General features: G+C 45.0%; 1 protein-coding gene across 1 annotated transcript in view; it reads right to left on the bottom strand.

Moving 5' to 3' along the window:
- The window catches only part of WDR7 (WD repeat domain 7), a 344,916-nt gene that overhangs the window by 74,598 nt on the left and 246,156 nt on the right, over positions 1-24,162 (bottom strand). Inside the window, exons 23-25 of the mRNA XM_055125361.1 lie at positions 22,858-22,975; positions 20,066-20,215; positions 18,429-18,511 (exon numbers count right to left, since the gene is read on the bottom strand). Of these exons, the coding sequence (XP_054981336.1) occupies positions 18,429-18,511; positions 20,066-20,215; positions 22,858-22,975 (351 nt within the window). The remainder of the gene's footprint in view (positions 1-18,428; positions 18,512-20,065; positions 20,216-22,857; positions 22,976-24,162) is intronic.

The following is a 24,162-nucleotide window of genomic DNA, read 5'->3' as shown; positions in this document are numbered from 1 at the left end:
ATGTTGTAAAATGTTGTAAAAGAATTTTACCGCAAGTTAGGGAGAAATTGTTTTACATCCCATCATTCTTATCTCCATTCGGGATAAGAACAAACCACAAGTTTGGAGCAGATTTTCAAAAATGAGCTCATGTACTGTTCTAAAGTAGACAGTGTTCATTTTCTTACTGGATTTTAAGTGCCCATTTAGGGTGAACAGTGCTGATTCAGCTTTTTCACTTGAAAAGCAGAATCAATCAGTCTGTCTACATAATAACAAAGTTTAAAAAGGTAAACTATCTCGGAAAATACAGACTTTGAACTCTTCTGTCTAGATACTTTTTCCTGCTCAGTTCAAAAGTTTAAATACTTATTTTATCTTGAGGTATTTTTTTTTGTATCTTATCAATGTTAGAGATTTAATGTCTCTTCCAATGATTACTTTTTATCATTTTTTTCAGCTGAATCATTCCTACCTTCCAATTTTAAAGGAATATGCATTCACTGTAAAAAAAAAAAAGGAATACACGGAAAATAGAAAAATATACCATTAGGAAGTGAAAGTTGTGGTTGGAGATTGTACAGCAGGAAATTCAACTGTCTTGCATGAAGCCAAGCCAGGTTCGATCCCCATCACTATATATAGGCCCCTGAACCCTGTCAGGAGTAATCCCTGAGTAACACCTAAAGTAGTACTCAAGTGCTGAGCACTGTTAAGTGTGGTACCTAAACCAGAACCAAACCAAATTGAACTTAAAAAAACCCCAGAAGTGGGGTTTCATTTCATTGCCATGAAGATTCTTTACCGCTTGGGAAACCCGTAAGAAACTCCACAGAGCATGTCTTTCTAGCAAATCGATGAACAATGGGACGACAGTGCTCCAGTGCGACCCTTATTCACGGACACGCACGAACACCAAGCCTTACCGGAGTGGTCTTCTAAAATTGCTTTGTTTCCCAAACCACTCTGAAACTTTGCTATTTTGTCTTCAACTTCCTTTGGGGTTCTAAGGAGGCGGGGAAACTGGTGATGGGTGTGGTGTTGGGACTATGTGCATGAGAAACCATGATTAACAGTATTGTCAACCACACAACCTCAAGCAATACAACATTTCTAAACTTCCTCTTTTAAAAAAAAATTTTTTTTTGCATTTTGGGTCACACCTCGAGATGCTCAGGGTTCCTCCTGGCTCTGCACTCAGGAATTACTCCTGACGGTGCTTGGGGGACCATATGGGATGCCGGGGATTGAACCCAGGTCGGCCGCGTCCGAGGCAAACACCCTACCTGATGTGCTATTGCTCCAGCCCTCTAAGCTTCCTCTTTTAAAAAAAATATATATATGTATATATATATATATATTTTATTAGTGAATCACCGAGAGGGTACAGTTACAGTTTTACATATTTTCGTGCTTGTGTTTCAGTCCTACAATGCTCGAGTACCTTGTCCATGTCAGTAGAAATGGACTGGCTTCAAGGTTTCTATTTATTTGGGGGGAAGTAAGAGGGGGCCTCTCCCCAGCACTGCTCAGAGACCTCTGGGGCTACGTGTGCTCAAGCTAAAGGGTCGGTCATGCAGTGCTGGGGGCAGAAGAACACGAAAGGCAGGCAGGCACCTCAATCCCTGAGCTAGTGCCATGGTCCCACTTTAATCTTTTTCATGGCTCTATAGTACGCCACGGTTTAGCATCTTTGAACGCTGTGCATTAAAAACGAGCATGAAATATATTTATTTACTAAGCTAAAAATCAGCCTTTCTTGTTTTAAAGTTGAAAATCTGTCTGGTTTAAAACTCCAGTGGTACAGGGCTGTGTTTAGCGAGAAGACTTTCCACCCAAACCTCCAGGACAGCCTCCACAAAGCACAGTTCATGTTGCTTGTTGTGTTGTTGCTGTTTTCTCTTTAGATATTTCATGCATGAATGTATATGTCTATATTTTACATCACATATGCTATATTTACACACAATGTGTAATGTGAAATTTTCTTTTCACCTGAATGCTTGGTTACTTGCCTATTAGTCTCTACCCTGCTTGTTTTCAATCAACAATATCTTGTTGTTGTAGAACCCACAAGTGAATACATTTTTTTTTAATATAAAGTATTTTTCTAGTAAAACAGCATGCCAAAATACTTCCCAGCAAAAGCCAATGGAAGGACAGTCCGTTACACCAGCAAACTCACTGAAAACACTTTGAATTTTAGTGTCAATACTACTAAATTTCAGGTGATTTATCCACCTGCAGTAAATTAGAAAAATTTATAGCCTGTGTCCTCTAAAGTGAGTTTCTTCCAACACCTACAATGTCATTTTAGTATCTATAGAAGCCCACAGAGTGGAACCATCAAACATGCTGTCAGGTCTATGCAGAGGATGCCTGAAAGTTTCTCCAAACTCAGCAGTGAAACAGTCATACACACTCTAATTTTTGTATAGTAACCACGGATCCATTAGTCAGGGAGTCACGACCACGTTTAACATAGCTTTTCACTCACTCCGTGCTAACCAACCTTGCATATGGAAATAGGCTGCCTTTGGGGATTCCGAAGGGCTGGTAAGCCTGGTGAGAAATGACTTTTTATTTATTTTTTGCTTTTTGGGTCACACCCAGCAATGCTCAGGGGTTGCTCTGGCTCCGTTCTCAGGAATTACTCCTGGCGGTGCTCAGGGAACCATATGGAATGGCGGGGATCGAACCTGGGTCGGCTGCCTAGAAGGCAAACGCCCTACCCGCTGTGCTATCGCTCCGGCCCCCTGATCCTTGTTCTAAAACTGGGCTAAAATAACTGCTGTGCTTTTCCCTCCCGGCACAGCTGCTAGCTCCTATCTTTGTGTTCTTTCCATCCTCACAGCCCCTGGTGCTCGTCAAGACACCCTTCTCCTGACACAGGGCGGGCAGACATTGACCATCTGTTAAAGAGTTCAAAACCATATTTAGAAATTTTAATCCAAAAGATCTAAAGGAATGTCTGAAGATTATGTTTTTTTTCCCCCACTTTGCTAAACCACTCAAACTTTGTTTATTGATTCCCATTACTTCAGTGATTCTGTTTCTAATTTTGAAATTGGCTACTGAGAGGAACATTAAAAAAACAACAACAGCCAATTAAATTATTTTCTTTTCATATTAATCTTAAATTTGAGCAATAAATAGCATCCAGCATAATTTGAAATAATTGGATACAGTAATTCACGACGGAGTAATAAATTACAACTTCTCATCATTTTGTGATTAAAAATGCTGCACTGATTCATCAAAAATAAAAACTGAGTAACAATCAACAGTAAATATCACTGACATTTATATTGATTTCCAGACTTTTTGTAAGTATACTGAGCACATGACATGCTTTTTTTTTTTTAAAAACGAATTTTTTTTTAGCAGTTTTAGGGCAGCAGCAAAATCCAGCAGAAAGTAGGGAGCCCTCACAGTCCTCTGACCTTATCTGTCCGCATACAGACTCTGTTACCAATGTCCCCGCGCCGAGTGGCGCATCTAAGATCATGGATGCATGCTGACACATCACTACCACCCAACTCTAATTTATGCTAGAGTTCACTCTTGGTGAATTTCAGGCATTTGCCCAAACTTTAAGATCTGGGGAAAGGCATATAGCCATAATTCTAATATCCTGGAAGTTTCAAGGCCCTAAAAACTCCTCTCTGCGCTCCGTCTCATCCTCCTCACGAACACCTGGTATTCACAGACCTCTAACTGTCTCCGCACTTTTTGCCTCTTCTAGAATGTGACGCAGCGGGATTCGGAGAAGACGGTGCATTTGCCGAGATATGCTTCTTTGGGTTTGTGACGTGTGCCTGAGGTCCCTCCAAGGCCTCTGACGGCGTGATAGCTCATTGCTCTCTAGCCCGGAGGAGCTGCTCACCGTCTGGAGACGCGTCCGGGGCATGCTTCTGACTGCTGAATGGCAGCCCGTGTGAAGCCATGCCTCCGATCCCCGCCTCCCCTCGTCTTTGCTGTCGCTGATGTGACGAGCAGGGACCGTGACTGCAGTGCCTGCACTGTCGGCCGTGGTGCAGGACTCTAGGCCGGGCCCCTGGCACTACACATGACCCGTGGGGCCAAATCCTGAGGTCTCCTCCTTCGTAGGCTCCCTCCCTCCCACAAAGCCTCTTCGGGTACAAAAATGACACTTTATTTATTTATTTATTTATTTTTGGTTTTTGGGTTACTCCTGGCTCTACATTCAGGAATCACCCCTGGCGGTGCTCAGGGGACCCTATGGGATGCTGGGAGTCGAACCCGGGTCGGCCGCATGCAAGGCAAACGCCCTACCCGCTGTGCTATTGCTCCAGCCCCCAAAAATGACACTTTAAAGAAATAGAAACTCTCTGCTTTTCTTAAAATATATAACACACCAGTCCAAACGAATTGTGTCCTTTGCTCACTAGGCACAGATCTGATGGCTAATCAAGGACATTCAGGAAAGGCTCAAGGAAGCTGCAGCATTCACCCCTAGCTACCGGGAGAGCTCAACAGCTCCCAGCAATCCATCACAAGACAGAATGACTGGCAACCCCGTGTCAAGGATTAGTCAGGAGAAAAGTAGAGTTACTACTCAAAGTGCTGACGCTCTGAGGATCCCTTCCTTTCAGGGAGGAAAGGAGCCCACTCTAGCCTTGGGCTACCCAGGAGGGGGTGGGTGGCCAAAGCAGGGCTGGGGGCACACGTTCCGGCCCCCCACGGTCCATCAGGACTTACAGCCACAGTTCTGTGAAGGCTGGAGGCGGAGGAGCCTGACCTGTGTCCACAGGAACCCTGGGCTACTATCTGGCCTTTGCTCTCTCGTCTTCTCACAGGGCACAGAGGAGTGGCCCAGGTGGGAGCGGATGTGACAGATGACACAGCGGGTGCAGATCTGGGGACCCCGCTGACGTCTATCAATATTAATATTAGAGAGATGGCAAAATATCAAGCAATGCCTGCCTCACTGGTTTGGGTTTTCAAAATCTGGAATGGACTATATTAAGATAAAATACTGCAAAATTATTCTCTGTTTAATTTAAAATATGGCAAATAATGTAGTGGTGACTCACATAAAATAAAAGTTCTTTGGGTTTTTCAATCATTTCTGAGGGGAAAAATTTCTGAGACCAAAAAGAACTTTTAACTTAGTTCTTAACCCTTTGTTTACTTAACCCTTTATTTACTTAATCCTTTATTTGGAAAAAAAAACTCTATATACATATATATGTATACCAAAGAGTTGTATATAGTTTCCTTTATATGTCTATGTAGTCTATTTTATATATATGTTTTTAAGATACAAATATATATGAATATATGTATCTTAAAAATATATGTAGCATATACACAATTTAATATAAAGTATATATCTTTTTTTATTTTGGTCACATCCGGCAATGCACAGGGGTTACTCCGGGCTCTGCACTCAGGAATTACCCCTAGCGGTGCTTGGGGGACCACATGGGATGCTGGGAATCGAACTCAGGTTGGCCGCATGCAAGGCAAACGCCCTCCCTGCTGTGCTACCATTCCAGCCCCTAAAGTATGTATCTTGAGATTCAGTTACATATTCTCTATCTCTGGAAATTATAAACATTCTCTATCTTTGAGAATGTAGTTTCAATGAAACAAAGCAAACTGAACACAAGTGTTTAGGATGCTGACAATAGATACAGGATAGCTCTGTAATCAGCGATTTCTAACTGGGAGGAGGAAACTGAATCAGAGACAATACAATGATGACAGAGATGCAGCACAGGTGTGGAAAGGACACTCTGACCCGCTGTCCAAGGACCAGACCCCTGGCCCCTTGCTGGGGTATAGGACCTTTGAATTCATTCGTTCAATAGTCAGGGTTGCTGGACAAATCAGACAAGGATGCTGTGATGTCCATGAAAACACAAAGGGCCGTAAAGATAGGACTATGGGTAAGGTGCTTGGCCTGCATGCAACGGGCCCAGGTTCCATTTCCAGCACCCCATAAGGTCCTCCTGGCATCTCCGGGAGGAACCCCTGAGCACAGAACCAGAAATGAAGCCTGAACACACCAGGTGTGGCCCAAACTCCCTCACCAAAGAATAAAAAATAATATTAATTTTTTATGGAAAGAAAAAAGAACATGAACTCGATGTGTACAGACTTTACAAAGTCACTGAAGATAAAGCGGGCATCGAACTCACCAATTCTCACTGCTTTTTTGTTTAAGATTATCAGTGATATTAGCAAGTGTGGTAGTTATAGTGTGGACTGAACTTTAACAATACTGAGAAGCGGCAGGCCTCAGTGAAGCAGTATTTTCCAAAGACTAATATATAATGTTTCAAAATCATGCCTGGGTAAAAGATATTCAAAGAGCAAGATACACTGTGGATTAAATATAAGGGTAAGAAAAGAAAGCCAACAGATTCCACATTGCAACCTAGCTTTACCTACTGATAAAGTGCCAAAGAAGATACAAAATTATCTTAAAGACTACTGAAAGATGTCTCCTTTTTTTACAACTATATAGGACTGGAGCGATAGCACAGTGGGTAGGGCTTTGCCTTGCATGCGGCTAACCTGGGTTCGATTCCTCCGTCCCTCTCGGAGAGCCCGGCAAACTACCGAGAGTATCCCACCTGCACAGCAGAGCCTAGCAAGCTACCCATGGCGTATTCGATATGCCAAAAACAGTAACAACAAGTCTCACAATGGAGACGTTACTGGTGCCTGCTCGAGCAAATCGATGAGCAATGGGACGATAGTGCTATAGTGCTGACAGTGCAACTATATACCACCCATCCAGCTGAAATGACAAAAATCCGCATATTTATGTATACATACACACACACACACACATATATATATATTAAACTATATATGCAGGTACGTGTGTGAGCAAACACTGACTGCTGACACTCTGAAGGCTACAGCACCAACTGTCATAAAAACTCTATGGGAACTTCAGTTATTAAGGATCCTGAGATGAACCAGTAGGAGGTGCTCTAAGGACTGAAGGCCGGTTGATAATCAAGTCTTGAATCAGAGAGGGGGGAAGGAGAGGGGGGGAGAGAGAGCGGTGGCACAATGGATGGATGGATGGGCAGAGGACCGGGCCTCTTTCTGGTGGAGAGTGATGTGAAGGGAAGCAGGACTTTTGTGAGCAATTAGAAAACACGCTTCCGGGCTGAGGAGGAGACCCCCGAGAGCACTGGAGATAGAGGCGAGAGAAGAGTTCTCCAAAGAGCCAGTTCCCAGAAGCAAGGACGGCGGAGGCAGCATGTGGCAAAATCAAGGCCCAGGTGAGGAACACGACAGCCGTGCCATCTGCAGAGGAGAGGGCACAGCTGTCCCCCCACCCTGCGCTCTGGGGGCACTCTCGCCCCTGCTGAGTACTGCGGGGAGAGGGGGGTGCCGAGAGCCCGGGTGGGCACCAAATGCTCGGAGGCTTGTAAAACAATGGGCCGGAAGAGGTGATCCATAACACCAGGGCCTTTTCGTGTTTAAAATTCCACCTCTTGTAATTCTATAAAAATAAGGCAGCAAGGTCACCGCTTAAGCGAAATAACTGGTGCCATTTATTATGACGGAATTAAGGACAAAGCCCAAGAAGGAGCAGAGCTGGTGTCATTACTCAGCCCCGGTTATTGAGGGCCTGTATCGAGTGTTCATATTTTCTAAACTGAAAATTGGGGCAGAGCCCAACAAAGGATTTCTCCTGAATCTGTGAATTTATTTATTTGACAAGTATTTAAAAGGCAAAAAATTAAATCACTCCTAGTTTAGACAGCAAATGAATTGGTTCAATTTACAAGGGGTGGGGGGGAATGTATGAAATAAGGCCGTATCTGGGCATTCTGAGGGCTGCGACTTTAGGCCTGTGAAGTCCTCTCTCGCCTCGCTGCCCGGGCACTACCCGAGAAAAGGATAAAAAGCCTTTTCTTCAAGTTGCTCAAATTGCACAGCTGAGAAGCTGCAAGTGAAAAATTTAGAGGCACATCTAATTTTTGTCCTAAAAAGATCCTGAAGTGATGATTTCACCAACAAAGCCCTCAGAAAGCCGAGCACATAATTTTGCGTGCAGGAGGGCACAGTGCTGGGTGTCCTGGCACCGCACTGCCAGCCCGCTGTCGCATCCCTGGGTACAGCTCTCCACGCCGCCACCCTCCCGACCCTCAACGTGCCAGTCCTCTCTCTGCTAGGCGGCATGCGACGATCAGTTTTCAAGGACGTAATAAAATAGCCTTCAATTCTACAATTATGTTATAATCACATTGTATTTCCAGGGGTACTTTATCTTCCTTCCTAAGCGAACTTTGAGAGTTCAATTAGATAAGAGCTCAGATTTTTCTACTCTGAGATAAGTCAAGGAATATTTCTCCAAAACGCACTGCCAATCTCCAGAGCATTCACTGCAGAGCCTGTGAATGTCCACCTCGGGGGAGGTGCTGTGCTTTATTCTGATTTTGGTAAAATCTGGGCATCTTCCACAGCCAAGCCATGGCGATGAGTCCAGGCTGCTGAGGACCCAACGAGGGCTGATGAACCGACAGGCCTGCCCTGCTCTCTGCTGGGCAACGCCCCCCGACACACAAGTCTAGCCACAAGGCAGCTCGTCACTACATTTCCACAATGAATTTTGAAGGCGCTTCCGTGACATCTGTCCTCCCAAGCCGGGGAGGGAGTCAGATCCACTTGCTGAGCACCTCGGGTATTTTTAACCGAGGCTGCTGTATTATTTATCATCCAGGCAATTAAATGTAAATTACTCAGAACTTTCTGTACTTTTGCCTCTAACAATAATTATCTGGATGCTGCCTTTGTGAAGATTGCCTAGGAGACTAACAAAGGCCAGGGGAAGTCAAAGGAGATGGGAGAGACTCTGAAGGAATCCGTTTGTTAAATGTTACCGTGCCCTCCCTCCACTGCTAATTCATCAATACAAAACTAAAGCAGCATTCAACCATGCTGCTTCCAAGATAGTACTGTTCTAAGAAAGAATACACTTTCGTTCCTGTATAATACAGCTTTAGTTGTTACAATGATGTAAAAACCTCGGAGTAGAACTATTGAACCCAATAGTTCCAGATGTTTTATTCTCTCAAGGATACGGATATCTATGTTTACATGTTATTAACAGATGCTATTATATATCTGTTAGTATATGTCTGGAACAAAAATGTAAATTACTATGAACGTTTTAAACCTATGACCTTATAAAGTTTATTTTGATTGTCAACATCTTTTAGTATTATACTACAGAATAATAGCCACAGATACATAAATTCTGCCAGGAAACTATAGGGTATTTCAGTTAACATTGACAAGGCTTACTTTTCAGTTTTTTCTTTTCTTCTGGTTTTTGGGATGCCTGACTGAATCTCGGAGGTTATTCCCAGCCTATGACTTGGGGACAAGAGGGGACAGCCCCAATCCCAGGGCTGTCTCGTATAAAGCATATGCCTCAATTATACAATTATGTTATAAGCACATTGTATTTCCAGGGGTACTGAAGTGCCTCAACACTTTGAGCTATCACCCGGGCTCCTTATGTTTCTAATTTTAGAAAACAGTCCTGGCTATGACAATTATTCGTGTTTATATGGGTTTTGAAAAGAAAATATCAAGTGCATGCCTATTTCACAGACTCATACAAGACTCCGGGAAAACATAGACTATTATGCTGTAATAACAAAGAAAAGCAAGGCAGGGCTGAAGTGTGATGATGTAGTAAAAAGAATAAAAGATTTATGTCATCACTTATTAAAAAATTAGACAGGGAATTTGGCTTTGAGCTGCCTAAAGTCCAAAGCATAAGTTTAATTTATTTCATTTACCTTTCATTTTTTTGTTTTGTTTTTGAGGGCAGGGTGGCTGGAGTGACCATACAGAGAGTGGGGCACTTGCCTTGCAGGCGGCCAGCCTGGTTTAATCCCTGACACCACATATGATCCCAAGAGTGCTGCAGAAGCAATCCCTGAGCCCAGAGTCGGAGGTAAGTCCTAAGAACCACTGGGTGTGGCAAAAAAAAAAAAAATCAATCAAAAACAACATTATGTTTTGGCTTGGGGTCCTACGTCATGAGGCCTGGCAGCTCTTGCCAGCTTAGCACTGGGCGTGGGCACTTGAACTGGGTGTGGGCACATAGAGTGGTGCTGTCGCTCCTAGCAGTGCCCAGGAGAACACAGTAACCGGGGATCAAACCTACGCCTCCACAGGCTGAGTCTATACACTCCCCCACTGAGTACCCCGTTAGTACTCCCCTAACCCCAATTAACACTGGTTCTACAGGGGATGGGGGGGTGGGGAGAAATAAGACAAACCACATGCTGGTTTCTTAAGACAAATAGTCTGTGCGGGTTTTAGAATGCCGAGTCTGAGTGTTGAGAGACGGACACTCAGAGGGTGCCCGGTGACATCACCAAGACCCCTCCAATCTTCCCGAGCCCCCTGCGCCCCACAAGGCCTGTGCTGGGGAGGAGCTGGGAAGGCAGCTGGGAAGGACACCAGGTAGGGGCTTCCCTCCGCCACCCTCCGAGGGGCTCCCCGGATCCAGGCGCTGGGAAGGACCCCGGGGGAGCATGCTACTGAACTGGCTCCTCAGCTCTGCTCTTTAACAAGCGGATTCATTCCCCGCGCGGCAGTCGGGTCCTTGGGGGGCAGTGTGTGATGGGTCTAAAGTGAGTCTCTACTCACTAGAGGGGTCTTCGGGTAGCTCCCCAGGGATTCTGACTCCCGGGGCCAGAGCACTATCTTGGAGAGACAGTGCATGCTTTGGCTGCGGGAGTCCGGGGTTCCACCCTGGCCTGGCTGTGATCCCCGCTGCCCCTGGGCGCAGCCCGCGGGCACCAAACTGGAAATAGCTCCTGAGCACTACAGGGCGTAGCCGAAGAACAAAATAGTTTAGATTTTAAGAAAACGAAAAGAAATTCGGACTTTCTTCTATTTGTAAGTAAATAAGCACTTATTTACCAAGATCCAAGGTTTCACAAAAAACAATGCAGGCCTGAGAGATAATGAAGGAGGTAAGGTGCTCTCACCTCGTCCTCAGCTGGATGCCCAGCACCGCCAGTAGTGATCCCAGGGCACAGCCGGATGTGGCCCCTATCTCATGTGAGGGTGTGTGTGTGTGAGAGAGAGAGTGTGAAAGAGAAAGAAAGAGAGTGTGTTTGAGAGAGAATGTGTGTGTGAGAGAGATAGAAATAGAGCTAGAAATAGAGCGTGTGAGAAAGACAGAGTGTGTGTGTGTGTGTGTGTGTGTGTGTGAGAGAGAGAGAGAGAGAGAGAGAGAGAGAGAGAGAGAGAGAGAGAGAGAGAGAGAGAGAGAAAGCCTGTCTTCTCCCCTCAACCCCTCCCCACCTAAAGAACAATAATCTAGATTCTGTATTTCTCAATTGCGGGTTTTTCTTCTCAACTGGATTTGGACTCTTAGGGTCTCTCAGTGTCCGAGTGGTGCTCTAAAGACCCCAGGCATCGGGTAGGCCAGTGTCGTGGCTGTCAGGGGGAGGCGAGAAACCCGGTGCTTCTCTGGGAGAGAGCCCAGGAACTCTGCGCCGTCATCAGTGCCTGGGGGCCGATGCAGGTTTTAATACTCCACCTCGTGAACGTGTCCCGAGTTCTCCGTCAGGAAGCGTGGGGTGGCTTTCTTCTCGGTGTGCACTTTCAAAGGCCTCGAGTTCCTGAAATCTCCGAATCCTCTTGGGCTACCCGCTATCACATACGGGGAGGACTCTCAATTTCATGTCGACCCGGTTTATAAAACTCAGGTAGTTTCCCTTGAACAGCTCCATCTCAGAGGAACACGGTGCCTCTGGCCGTGAGAGTCGCTCCCTTTCTGCACGCTGGCTAGGAGGGTTCAAGATCAATTTACGGCTTGCCTCTGGAAACAGAGAGCGCCTCTAAGCTCTGCTGCTTCCGTCGCTTCCCTACTCTCACGGCCCCACTGCTGCAAATCACTCACTGTTTACGTCTTTTATCAACTTTCAAAGCTACTTAAAATCTTTTATGAATCAAGATTAACTGGTGTTATATATGTATATAAATTTGTAAATAAAAAAAATGGTACTGGTTAAAAATGGCAAAAGCACTGCACTCTAGAATATGAATAATAAGGTTTAATTTTGCTGGTTTTTTGTTGTTGTTGTTGTTGTTGTTGCTGGTTTTGGAGCCACACCTGATGATGCTCGGGCTTACTCCTGGCTCTGTGCTCATTAATTATATCTGGTGGTGCTCAGGGGGCCATATGGGATGCTGGGGGTGGAACTTGGGTCCACCTTGTGCAAGGCAAGCACCCTACCTGCTGTACTATCTTGTCAGTCCCAATACTCTGCATTTCTATTTTATTTATTTATCTCTTTATCCTTTATTTCAACCATTCACTTATTATGAAAATTATGTCATTTGACTTGTGTAAGCCCCCACATTTAGGGTTTTGGTTCATTTGTTGTCATTAGTGGTTGGGATCATAATTAAAGTGTTGATGCCAATTATATTACAAGAGATAGGAGGAAAGAGAGATAAGAGTTCATTCTCTTAATTCTAGTTAAAAAAATACAAAGGAAGAATTATGATCAGCTTGGATTAGAGAAAAAATAAGCTAGAGGAAGTAGGACACTCATATTCTTCAAGATGGGATATATGCTCCTCCTATGAACAGAATCTGTCAACAGTATATGAAATAAACTACAAAGGTAAGAGACAGACAGAGATAAAGACAGAAAGAGAGACAGAGAAGAGAGAGGAGAGAAAGAAGAGAGAAGAGAGAGAGAAAACTGAAATCAAAATACTGTCACTGCTATCACTCCAACGTATTTCCCAGTCTTACTATGAGCAAATACTTCTCATTTTTAAATATTCAGTAAAAAAAAAAATTATTCAGTGACTTCAAGCTATCGATGTTAGTCTTTAACTGAATTAACAACTTAAGGTGTAAAAATTACCTTAATAACCCTGCCTGCCTAAATTTTATATAATATTTTTGGAAGTACTTTTTTAAAAAACAAATCTGTAAATGATATGATACTGAAGCTTTTTATAGGCATAAATAACTCAAATATATTATGTACTTTTAAATATATGTTTGGGTTTTACATGATTATTAAGATGAAGAAACCCACAGGAATCTAATACTCTCTGAATACTTAAATTTCCTGCATTCTGCTGGGTACTTTAATACCATCTCATTTAATAAAATACTACTAAACAAAGTTTTCTATTTTTTCTTTCTAAAAAGTATTCTATACGAATCACAGCAACTGGAAAGTGCTATACACAGCAAGTTTAGTCTAAACAAACATCCATAGCCAAATTTTAAAAAGGATAAAGGTAAGATAAGGATTTTATTTTTAATTTCGCATGACTTGGACCACAGATATTCACGTCATCAGCTTCGACTGGAATCTTGTTTAGTGAAAGGCATTTATTTATAAGTAGAGGGCTCATAAGTGCTGTAAGGCACCTAGTTCGACGGCACGGACATGGCAGATATTCAATAAAACAATTTTAACTTCTGTTGATAAGTTGATATCTTTGTTATTGTTCATTTATCAACCTAGTACAAATCAGTCAATAGGTGGTGTGGCATCGATCGGCACAACTTTGGAGATCCCAGAGAAACTTCGAGTTCTCTAGAGTCCTCCATAATTTATGGTCCGCTCCTACTCACAGTTAGCATCACCTAAAACCTTATATTATTGACTATTGACACTGGAAAGAAAGACAGACAGACAGACAGACAGAGACAGAGAGACAGAGAAAAGAGAGAAGGGGGGAAGGGGGGAGGGGAGAGAGAGAGGGAGGGAGAGAGAGAGAGAGAGAGAGAGAGAGAGAGAGAGAGAGAGAGAGAGAGAGAGAGAGAGAGAGAGAGAGAGAGAAAGCTGAAATGCTGAAATCAAAATGAAAAGCCAGCAAACAGTTTGGGAAAAGGATGGTGGGGAACGTAGAGAATATTTTTCTTTCCACAGGGAAAGCGGCTGACCACTTGGGAGGCAGCAGCCTCCATCTGGTCCCCTCTGAAAACGTGCTACTCTGTTCTTTACCTTAGAAATTGTCCCTTGTGACCAGGCAAGCTGACGTGGTTCTCTAGGACATAGGATCCCCCAACCTTCAACCTGCTGGCTTGCTGTTTATAAAGCTCTTTCCTTCCTGTCACCATGTCTCTCGACTCACTGGTTCCCTGAGCGGCAGTAGAACTGAACCTTTGGGGTCACATGCTGAATCATGTCTCCATGTTTATGGGATGACTTGAATTCATGGACCTGCGTGTGTCACAGGGCCAACCACTCATGATTTAATAAGTGGCAGTCAACAACAGCATGCAAAAAACCGGACATTTCATAAGATTATGTCTCATCAACATTCTGGCAAAACAAGTATATGCTTGTGTTGAAAATTTTTTGGACTCCTCTTTGCCAAATATGCATGTACAAAATACTCTGTAGGGGCTGGAGTGATAGCACAGCGGGTAGGGCATTTGCCTTGCACGCGGCCGACCCCGGTTCGATTCCCAGCATTCCATATGGTCCCCTGAGCACCACCAGGAAGAATTACTGAATGCAGAGCCAGGAGTAACCCCTGTGCATCGCCAGGTGTAACCCAAAAAGCAAAAAAACAAAAACAAAAACAAAACCCTCTATAGTAGGGTAGGAGAGATAGTATAGGAGCTAAGGTGTTTGCCATGATGATTCTCCAACACCACATATGGTTACAAACACACACACATATGTATATTCCTGTATTCATATATATGCACAAATCACAGTCACAGTCATCCCGTTGCTCATCGATTTGTTCGAGTGGGCACCAGTAACGTCTCTCATTGTGAGACTTACTGTTACTGTTTTTGGCATATCCAATATGCTATGGGTAGCTTGCCAGGCTCTACCGTGCAGGTGCCATACTCTCAGTAGCTTGCCCGGCTCTCCGAGAGGGGCGGAGGAATCGAACACAGGTCAGCCGCATGAAAGACAAATGCCCTACTGCTGTGCTATCGCTCCAGTCCATATGCACAAATGTTATATTAAATATATAGAACTCACATATATAAATATATGTACATATATATGAATACAGGAATATGTATGAATGTGTCAGATAAATATAAATAGTAGGATGACCAATTTTTTTTCCATTTGGCATTTGAAGCCTGTCCTGTGGCTTCCGGCTAGATTTCCATCCTCAGCCTGCATTTACCGAACTCAGTGGACACTTCTATTCCACTAGGCATTTGCTGGCACATCTGAGCTGGCACAAGCCGGTGTGTAAGCCCACCTGCTCCAGAGCCACCACACTCACTGCTCCTAGTGCCAGCAGCCACACCCGCTGCAGGGCGCAGCCCTCCCCTTCTTAGTACAGAGAAAGCGCTTTTCCCAGCAATGATACTTGCCTGGCTTCACATCTGTGCGGCCCTCGCAGACTCCTCGCCCTAGACCAAGGACTGTCTTTACTGCCTAGAACGGAACTTGCTTTTGTTTGACACCAGCACATATCACGGAGCCCCTCGACCAGACCCTGCACTCCTGGTGGTTATCCGAGTCATCAGTCCCCAGGGCCTCGCTTAGCTCTGGAACCACAGCAGACATTCCATAAATGCCATTAAGTTAATAAAGTCCAACTGCTGTCTTCCAAGCCAGGAAACAAATGATACCGAGTACTCAGTCTGGAGCTAAGCGTCTTCAGCATTTCAGCGGAATCCCAGGCGCAAGCGGACAGGCAGCAAGTGAAAGTGCTCGAAGGAGCCAGAGGCCACCCTAGGAGGCTGGCCTTCAGCACAGGGAGAAGACGGGACCCTCTACACAGGGAGCAGTTTCCTCCAGGGAGCCCCAGGAGCAGTGGCCAGTGCTATAGGGAACGCAGCTTAGGCAGTCAGCTATGTCACAATGAAAAGTTTAAGTCACAGAGAGACACTGTCTGTCGCTTCCCTCCTGCGAGTGACAGACAATGGACACTTTCACTTAGACATGTCCGTAAAGAAAAAGCAACTAGACAGAGGAGCTACATGAAACCTTAACAGCGTTTTTTTTTTTTTTCCCAACAGAGAAACAGATTCATTTTTTTTTTTACAAAAAGAACAAAACATGAATGATGTGGGGAAATGACAGCATTCTAGCAAGCCTAACCTTTATCTCTGTACATGTAAACAAGCATGTAACCTTTTTCTCACCTGTGTTTTTGTTTTAACCCCTAGAAACTGAGAAATGAAGAGGTAAGGTTTTCAAGGCGACTAAACGTGGGATGTGACAGGGAAGTTTCACAAGATAATTCATTCAGGAACAATGGGTGGAAATACAGAGGAAATACAGATGCATCTAATATAAATGTTGACACACAGGAAATTTGGAGTCTGAGGAAAGTTTTCCAGTTCAGTGGGCTCTAGAGAGGTACTAGGAGCAAAATAAGGAAGGAGGGTATTAAACACACCTCAAAAGATAAAGATTATGTAACAAGGACAGCCTGTTTGCTCCATTTTCTACGAATACAATGATCTTCAAAAGATTAAATCTATGTTTACTGACAACAGGGAGGTAAAACATTTTCACAAAATGTCCCTTAAGCAATGAATACTTTGAGAACCAAAAATGAATTTAAAAGAAAAAGAGACACAATATTACATTCGGACACTAAATTTTTTCTTTCATAGCAATTCAAGATTGTTTTTTAAAGATTTAAGGGCTCTTGACTTCCCCTACTGTTTTGTTTTGTTTTGTTTTGTTTTTGATTTTTGTTTAGAAGACTACTATACTGTGGGGAAATATGAAAATGTGAGCTTTTATTTTAAGTACATGCGGACAACCCGTGTTCGATTCCTCCACCCCTCTCGGAGAGCCCAGCAAGCTACCGAGAATATCGCGCCCGCACGGCAGAGCCTGGCAAGCTACCCGTGGCGTATTGGATATGCCAAAAACAGTAACAATAAGTCTCTCAATGAGAGACGTTACTGGTGCCCGCTTGAACAAATTGGTAAGCAACGGGATGACAGACAGTGACAGTGATACAAGTTATAGTGACATCTCTAAAAGAACAAGATACCACCAATTTTTCTCAGGTAGACTGGTCTGGGCTGAGAACTCTGGGACCTTCGAAGAATAGGGGCGGACAGATTCCACTTCCTGTAGCAGCCTGAAGGTACACCTGATACCTTCTTAGAAATGGCCCAGCTCCACAACTGTACTTCATCAAACTGCCAAGCCACTAAGTAGTTCCAGATCTACACAGCTCCTAGACTATGCAGCCACATACGTGGCTGCATGACACCTAAAAATTTCATAGCATTGTCAGCCTAGTAGGAACACAGAAAATCTGATGCAAAAGTTGCACAGGATGCACTGAAAGTAGACTATGGACCAAACATGATGGCTGCTTAGTGCCTGTAGTATTGCAAACCATAACACCCAAAAGGAGAGAGAAAGAGGGAATGTGTCTGTCACAGTGGCAGGGGGAAGGAAAGGGTGGGGGTGGTGGGAGGGGCACTGGGAACACTGTGGTGGAGAAACGGCACTGCTGGAGGTATGGGTACCTGAACATTGTTTGATTGAAACATAATCACGAAAATTTGTAAGTCTGGAACTGTATCTCATGGTGATTCATTACAATAAAAAGAAAAATAAAAGAGTAAAAAGAATTTTCACACACATGCAAAAAAATCACATGGAAATAAAAAAAAAGAAAGTTGCACAGGAGATCACCAAGCTCAATGATCTAAACAACAACACAGTAGGTTCGACCAGCTCCAACCCGCACAATACATCCTCAACAACGACTTTAGCAATGTCATTATGAGATATAACAATGGTCATAAATGGACTTCTATTGATTTAAGTTTTGATAATTCCATTTGCCTTTGTGTTGTAACAAGCAATATGAAGTAAATCGGTTTGTGCCTGGAAGGGGGCCAGGCTGGCGGACGGTGGGCGGGAAACTGGGAACACTGGGGGTGGGACTGGTGGTGGCACATTGAATGCCTGAGACAGCCGTATTATAAACAACTTGGAAAATCATCGTGTTATGATAAAAATAAATTTACATAAACAATACAAATTACTGCTGAAAAGGTGCGTAAATGTTTCTACATGTAGAAAGGTCTGTCTCCTCTCCTGAGTCAGAAATGTGCCAGGTGCTCTCTCGTGTTTGTGTTTCTCACTCAAAGCAGACTGAACTGTTGCAGAAGACAACCAAACACTAACAGGATTTCAACCAGCCAATGGGGCCGGAGCGACAGTATAATGGGTAGGGCCTTCCTTCCACGTGGCCAACCTGGGTTCGATCCACAGCATCCCATATGGTACCCTGAGCCCTGCCAGGAGTAATTCCTGAATGCAGAGCAGGGAGTAAACCCTGAGCATCACCAAGTGTGGCCCCAAAAAGCAAACAAAACAAAACAAAACAAAACAAAAAAACCCAAAGAAAAATAAGATAACCACCCTGCTAAATCCTTTAGCACATTATTACTGAAAACGAAGCATGTCACATGCTCTTAGCCTCTGTACCTGCAGATGGCAGGGAAACACTCCTGGAGACCTTTCTTCTTCACCAGCGACCCTTCCAGGCAATACATGATGATGTCCATGACCTGCAGGAAAAAGACAGCTACATAAGTAAATCTCAATCGAGATCAACAAGTTGCAGAGATGTTTCCGGACCCCATGCCAGGCTCTGTCGTCCAGGGCACCCAAAGACACCATCTAGTTAAAAACTTAGCTGCAGTTGGATCACCCCATCCAAAATTTTTGAATTCCTGGTGCACGTGGCTCAAACTCTACTGCACTGATAAACCAGGAGTAGCACACCACATTGGATGGGTGTACAATAGGAAGCAACCAATCTCGATTAAGAAACTATAAACACAGAAGGCTTAGCCTGTAACAATGTGCTAATAATCCCTTCTAAAAAGACTTAATGGATCCATGGTGGGATACAACAAGATTCACACACTTTCGTCTAAGGAAATATTTTTTGATCATTTTTAGTGAATTATAACAAGCAATACAGAATAAATTACTCAGGGCCTGCTATAGGGGCAGGCTTGAGGGGTGGGTGGGAAAACTGGAAATAATGGTGGTGGGAAGGTGCAGTGGTGATGGGATTGGTGCTGGAATATTGAATGTAAAAAAACCATGAACGACTTTACAAAAATTAATTAATTAATTAAAAAAAAGAAAGAAAAAGACAGAGCTATAGTTAATTCCAAATGCTTCACTTGCCAACTTCAAATGATTAACAGGGGCCTCATTTGTCCACAAAAACTCTAGGTAGTTTCATTTTATTATTATTATTATTATTATTATTGCTTTTTGGGTCACATCTGGCATTGCACAGGGGTTACTCCTGGCTCTGCACTCAGGAATCACCCCTGGCGGTGCTCAGGGGACCATATGGGATGCTGGAAATCTAACCCGGGTCAGCTGCGTGCAAGGCAAACACCCTACCCTCTGTGCTATCGCTCCAGCCCCGGTAGTTTCATTTTAATATTTACTTAAAAACCTCAGTTTATTACTTGATACCACAGGCCAACCTTTCCCGTCTATATGTATTTAGAGAAACAAATTTACTCAAATATACATATATATATACATACATATACTTGTATATATATGTGTATATATGTCTTTAGGAGACAACACAGGGAAAGAAAGAAACAGGTCTTGTTTACACAAAAAGGCAATCTATACCTGTGTGCAAAATACCATAGCTTTTCTTCAAGTACTTTTCTATGCTTTATTTTATTTAAGTGCAAGCTATCAATCATCCTTAAGTATTACTCTATAGCACAGACCAACTCCTTGGGAAAAGGGAATTTTGACTTGAAGTTTGGGGAGGTCCCACACCTTGCCAAATGCTCAGGCACTACTCCTGGCTTGGTGCTCAGAGGACCATGTAACGATGGGTATCAAACTCAGGGTTCCCATATGCAAAGCACGTGCCCCAGCCCTTGAGCCATCTCCCTTGCCCCACAATCTGACTGGGGCGGGGGGAGTTAAATAAGGCCTTCAAAGAGAGAACAAAAAATTGCTTCCCCTTAGGGGCTCTTTTAGAGATGCTGGGAATAAAGATGCTGGTTTTTCGGATTATCCCGGCATATTTCAGCAAGGCCACGGGTATAATACTGAAGACAGGAGATTCTTACCTCCACCAGCAGGTCCACGACGTCCGTGGGCATCTTTTCGATGAGAATCTCGATGACCCTCAGAATCTCCCCCTTGGCTCTCGCGAGAGCCGTGGTGTGGATGTTCTGCTGAGACTGGGTGTTGGCAGCCAGGGCCGTGTGTCTGTGCACCTGTGGGGACAGTTCCACGCTAGACGCAAGGGGACATTGGGCAGAGCTTGACATTCTGAATAGAGATGGCTTTTCACGCACCAATGCCAGAGGTGGGGAGAAAGGGGAGGGGCGGGGACACATCAGGCGCCAGAGAGAGAGCAGAGCGGGCAGCGCATCTGCCTTGCCTGCAACCGACCCGGGTTCAATCCCTGGCACCATGTATGCCCCCACACACACCCCCAAACAAACCAAAACAGAAACAACAAAAACAAATCTACCAGTGAAGGGGTACCCAAGGGTCAAGAAATACTTCTGATTGAAAAAGTGTTTAGTACAGAACCTGAGTGAATATTCACCCAGTGAAACTTGCTCTGCTCCTAGACAGGGTGTGAGCCCGCATCTGTTTAGTTATGTGTTTGGCTGGTGGTAGGGCCACTCGCCACAGGGTCCGGGGATCGTGTCCGGGCTGGGCAGTGAGTCTGGGCTGGAAGCATTCAAGGCAAGTGCCTCCAGCTCTGTCCGGTCTCTCCAGTCCAAGACGTCTGCACGATAAACCCAGGCCGTTCTGAAGTGGAGACCAAGCACAGGTCTGAGCACCTCACACATCTGGCACTGGGTGGGGGGGGGGCGCCCAGTGAGGGGGTACCCGCAGGTGAAGGAGAGGCTCCTGGCTCAGTAAGAATACCAGTGATGCTCAGATGGCCTTTCTAGAAGCCTCGGCAGCCTTCTAGGTATCCTATTATCAAGTGGGAAATCCAACTGGACACACCTCCGAAAATAATGAGCGAGGTAGACAGGATCGGTTCAGCAGCGCTTCCCCATACAAACCGTAAGTGTTACAGTTCAGAGGAGGAAACATCAGCAGCCCTTGGACGAGCCAGGAAGGAGTGGGCAGGGAAAGAAACAATGCTGAGGAATTCTTTCATGTTTGACTCCAAAACGCCAAAGCGACGAGGGAAGCTTGCTTTAGACGGTCATAAATGTAGACTATCGCAGTCAAAACAAAACAAAACACTCTTCTACTCAAATGCTGGGATGGAATAAATTCAAAGCACACCGAGTCTAACAGTTGATTTAATAAGTTCTCATCTACAGCGAGCACACCAGGGAGGTGCATGCCTGGAGGTCACACTCAGGTTTGCTTCCTGCCACCATCTGGTGCCCCGAGCACCTCCTTGGAAGTTCCTGAGCAACACTGGTGTGGCGCTGGGAGCCTCTAGCACCGCTATGATGACACGGCTCTCCTCAGGACCACAGGGCCCAGCCCGTCTCACATCCTCCAGCCCCGCATTAAACCTCCAGCCCCGCATTAAACCGCCAGCTTAACTGTCCAAAATTTGCTGCTGCAGGGGCTACCCAGACCTCCTGAGCATTGCTTGGGAGGGACCAGTGCGCTTATATAAATACAGAGACTCATATAGAAAGATGCAATTAAGGTGAACATATGATGAACATAAACGTCTGTTTACTCTCCGCTTTTGAAAGGTTTAATGATGCTGTTTAACGGCAGCAGCATTCGGAGGACCTCGGATAGACGTGGTCAAACTGATGCAGGGCTTACTAGGTGCCTCCAGTGTTACTCCCGTGTCCCTTAGCATAGTTAGAAGCACTGAATGGGGAAACCCGGCAGCAGCAGCAACACAAAGGCCCTGTCAACAGCTACGTCTCAGGGACCGTCCCAGCGACACCATGTAAGGAAATACAAGGAAAATACAACAACCTTAGACTCCAGACTCATTTTAGATGCAGGAGCAAAGCCCCACTGCCTCGGAGGGTCCCAGACAATCTGCTAGCAGGACCCCCCTTCCTCTTTTCCAGCTTCTTCCACGGCACCTGCCACCTGCTAAGGATGCTTTCTGGGGCAGACACGGGCCCGGTGGGTTTCAGACCACCAATGCAGACTCTTTTGCTTGGTATTTTAAAAATGCATCATAGCTACAGGAAAAACAAACTCATCTAGAACCCAGAGCACACGGACACTGAGTCTGCACATTACTCATGCTGAAATGGAACAAATCTCTTAAAAAAAAAAAAATCAACAGAAACAAAACACTTAGGTGCTGTTCACCCTCTCCCTCTCCTCCCACTAGGAAGGACCTACGGGGAAGATCCTATAATTGGTTCATTGTTCTTTACTAGTTTTTCAGTTAGATGTGGGCAATTAGTTAGAACACTAGGAACGTGGGAATCAATGGGCATGCAAGTCTTTATCTGTGACACGGCATAGGAAAAACAATTAGCAAGTTTATGACTTACATTTTTGTTTACAGTTGGGAGAGCCAGTTGTTAACTACGAAGCTCAGTTTTGATTACAGGGAGAGCCTTGTCCTTGTAAAACTCGAGCCCCTTTCAGAACGATTAGTCTGAAGACCCCCGCTACGCTTCAGATGGAAAAGTCACCGTCAAATATTTATAACCGAAGCACCTTGGAGAACTGAAATGAACGTCCAGCCCAGCAGCAAGTGCATAGCTGTGGAATTTGGGGTACGGGCAACTGGCCCGCGTGTCCTTACCACCTCCCCCCAATTTTGCACAATTAACCTGCATTGCTCTACCACAAGCTGGAAAGAATCCTGTGTTTGAGGACCTGGTCCCGCAGCCCACCCTGGCCACTCTCGCCAGCAGCAGAGAAGACGTTGCTGGGGCCCAGTCCTGCTCACCTCTCTGGCTATGGTGGTGATGAAGGCGGGTGGTCTGGCCGTGGCGATGAGTGACAGAGCGTGTCTGGCAGAGCGGGCAGAGTCAGCCGCGGGGCTCAGAGGCAGTCCCATTGTGATGCTAAACAGCGACGGTGTGTGGGGGGGGGGGAGAAAAGGGAAAAAAGAAAAGCAGCATTAGAAATATAGACTGCAAAGATTAGACACAGCTTATAATGTCAGCTCAAGGTCAATGGGAGCACTCAAACAGTTCGAACATAATGGACTGGCCACAATGAGCCGTGATTAGGAGTCGGGGTGCCTGCATCAAATACGAAATCGAATAATTAACTGTGAAGGCGGAAAGCCGTGTGTGCGGCTGTCCAAAGTGTAAAAAACGCCTTGTTAACAAATTATCAAGAACTAGTGTTGAATACACACCACGGAGCTCGGGAGAGAGTGAGGACTGGTTCCTTCAAGAGGCGAGCGGTAATAACGGTGTACGAGGCTCCATACAAAGACTATATTTAGGGTTGGAACTCAAAAAGGAGAGCTGTCCAAACAACTACTGAAATCACACTGGAAAGAATTTGTAGTTCGTACGTTATTTGAAATCTTCTCAGCACTTCGAATTCACCTCACACAGGAAATTCCAGAACTAATCTACTCATCAGCATACTCTGCCAACAGTTCGGTCCAGGCGGGAAAGAATAGACGGTCTGGGGCTGGAGCGACAGCACAGCGGGTAGGGCGTTTGCCTTGCATGCGGCCGACCCGGGTTCGATTCCCAGCATCCCATACCAGCACCACCAGGAGTAATTCCTGAGAGCAGAGCCAGGAATAACCCCTGTGCATCGCCGGGTGTGACCCAAAAAGCAAAAAAGGGAAAAACAGATGATCCGCCACTATGGAAGGGGCTGGAGAGAGCTCAGCGCGCCAAGGTGCCTCTCTGCAAGATCGAGGTCCAGGCTGGAGTCCCCAACACTGCATGGTCCCCGGAGCATTGAGGGGAGCAAGTACAGGGCCAGGAGTACCTCGGAGGACTTCCAAGTGTGGCCCCCAAAGAAAGACAAACAGGGCCACCTGCCATGCACAGAAGGCGAAATCAACTGGTCCAAACGGACTTTCCAAACTGAAGAGAGAAATTTTATTCTCTGCAAGCCCGCACGTAAAAATGATAATATGCTTCTGATTCCAAGTTTCTGTCCCATTGCACATAGGCGGGCAGGGCAATTTCTGAAGACCCTTAGTCCAGACGTGGCATGTGCTCTTCCACGGCCAACCGCATTCCGGCATTCTGCTACTCTCTAAGAGACGGGAAGTTCCCTC

The sequence above is a fragment of the Sorex araneus genome, chromosome 2 (assembly GCF_027595985.1).
Source record: "Sorex araneus isolate mSorAra2 chromosome 2, mSorAra2.pri, whole genome shotgun sequence".
NCBI classification, from domain to species: domain Eukaryota; kingdom Metazoa; phylum Chordata; class Mammalia; order Eulipotyphla; family Soricidae; genus Sorex; species Sorex araneus.
This window is presented reverse-complemented; position numbering and strand designations above follow the sequence as displayed.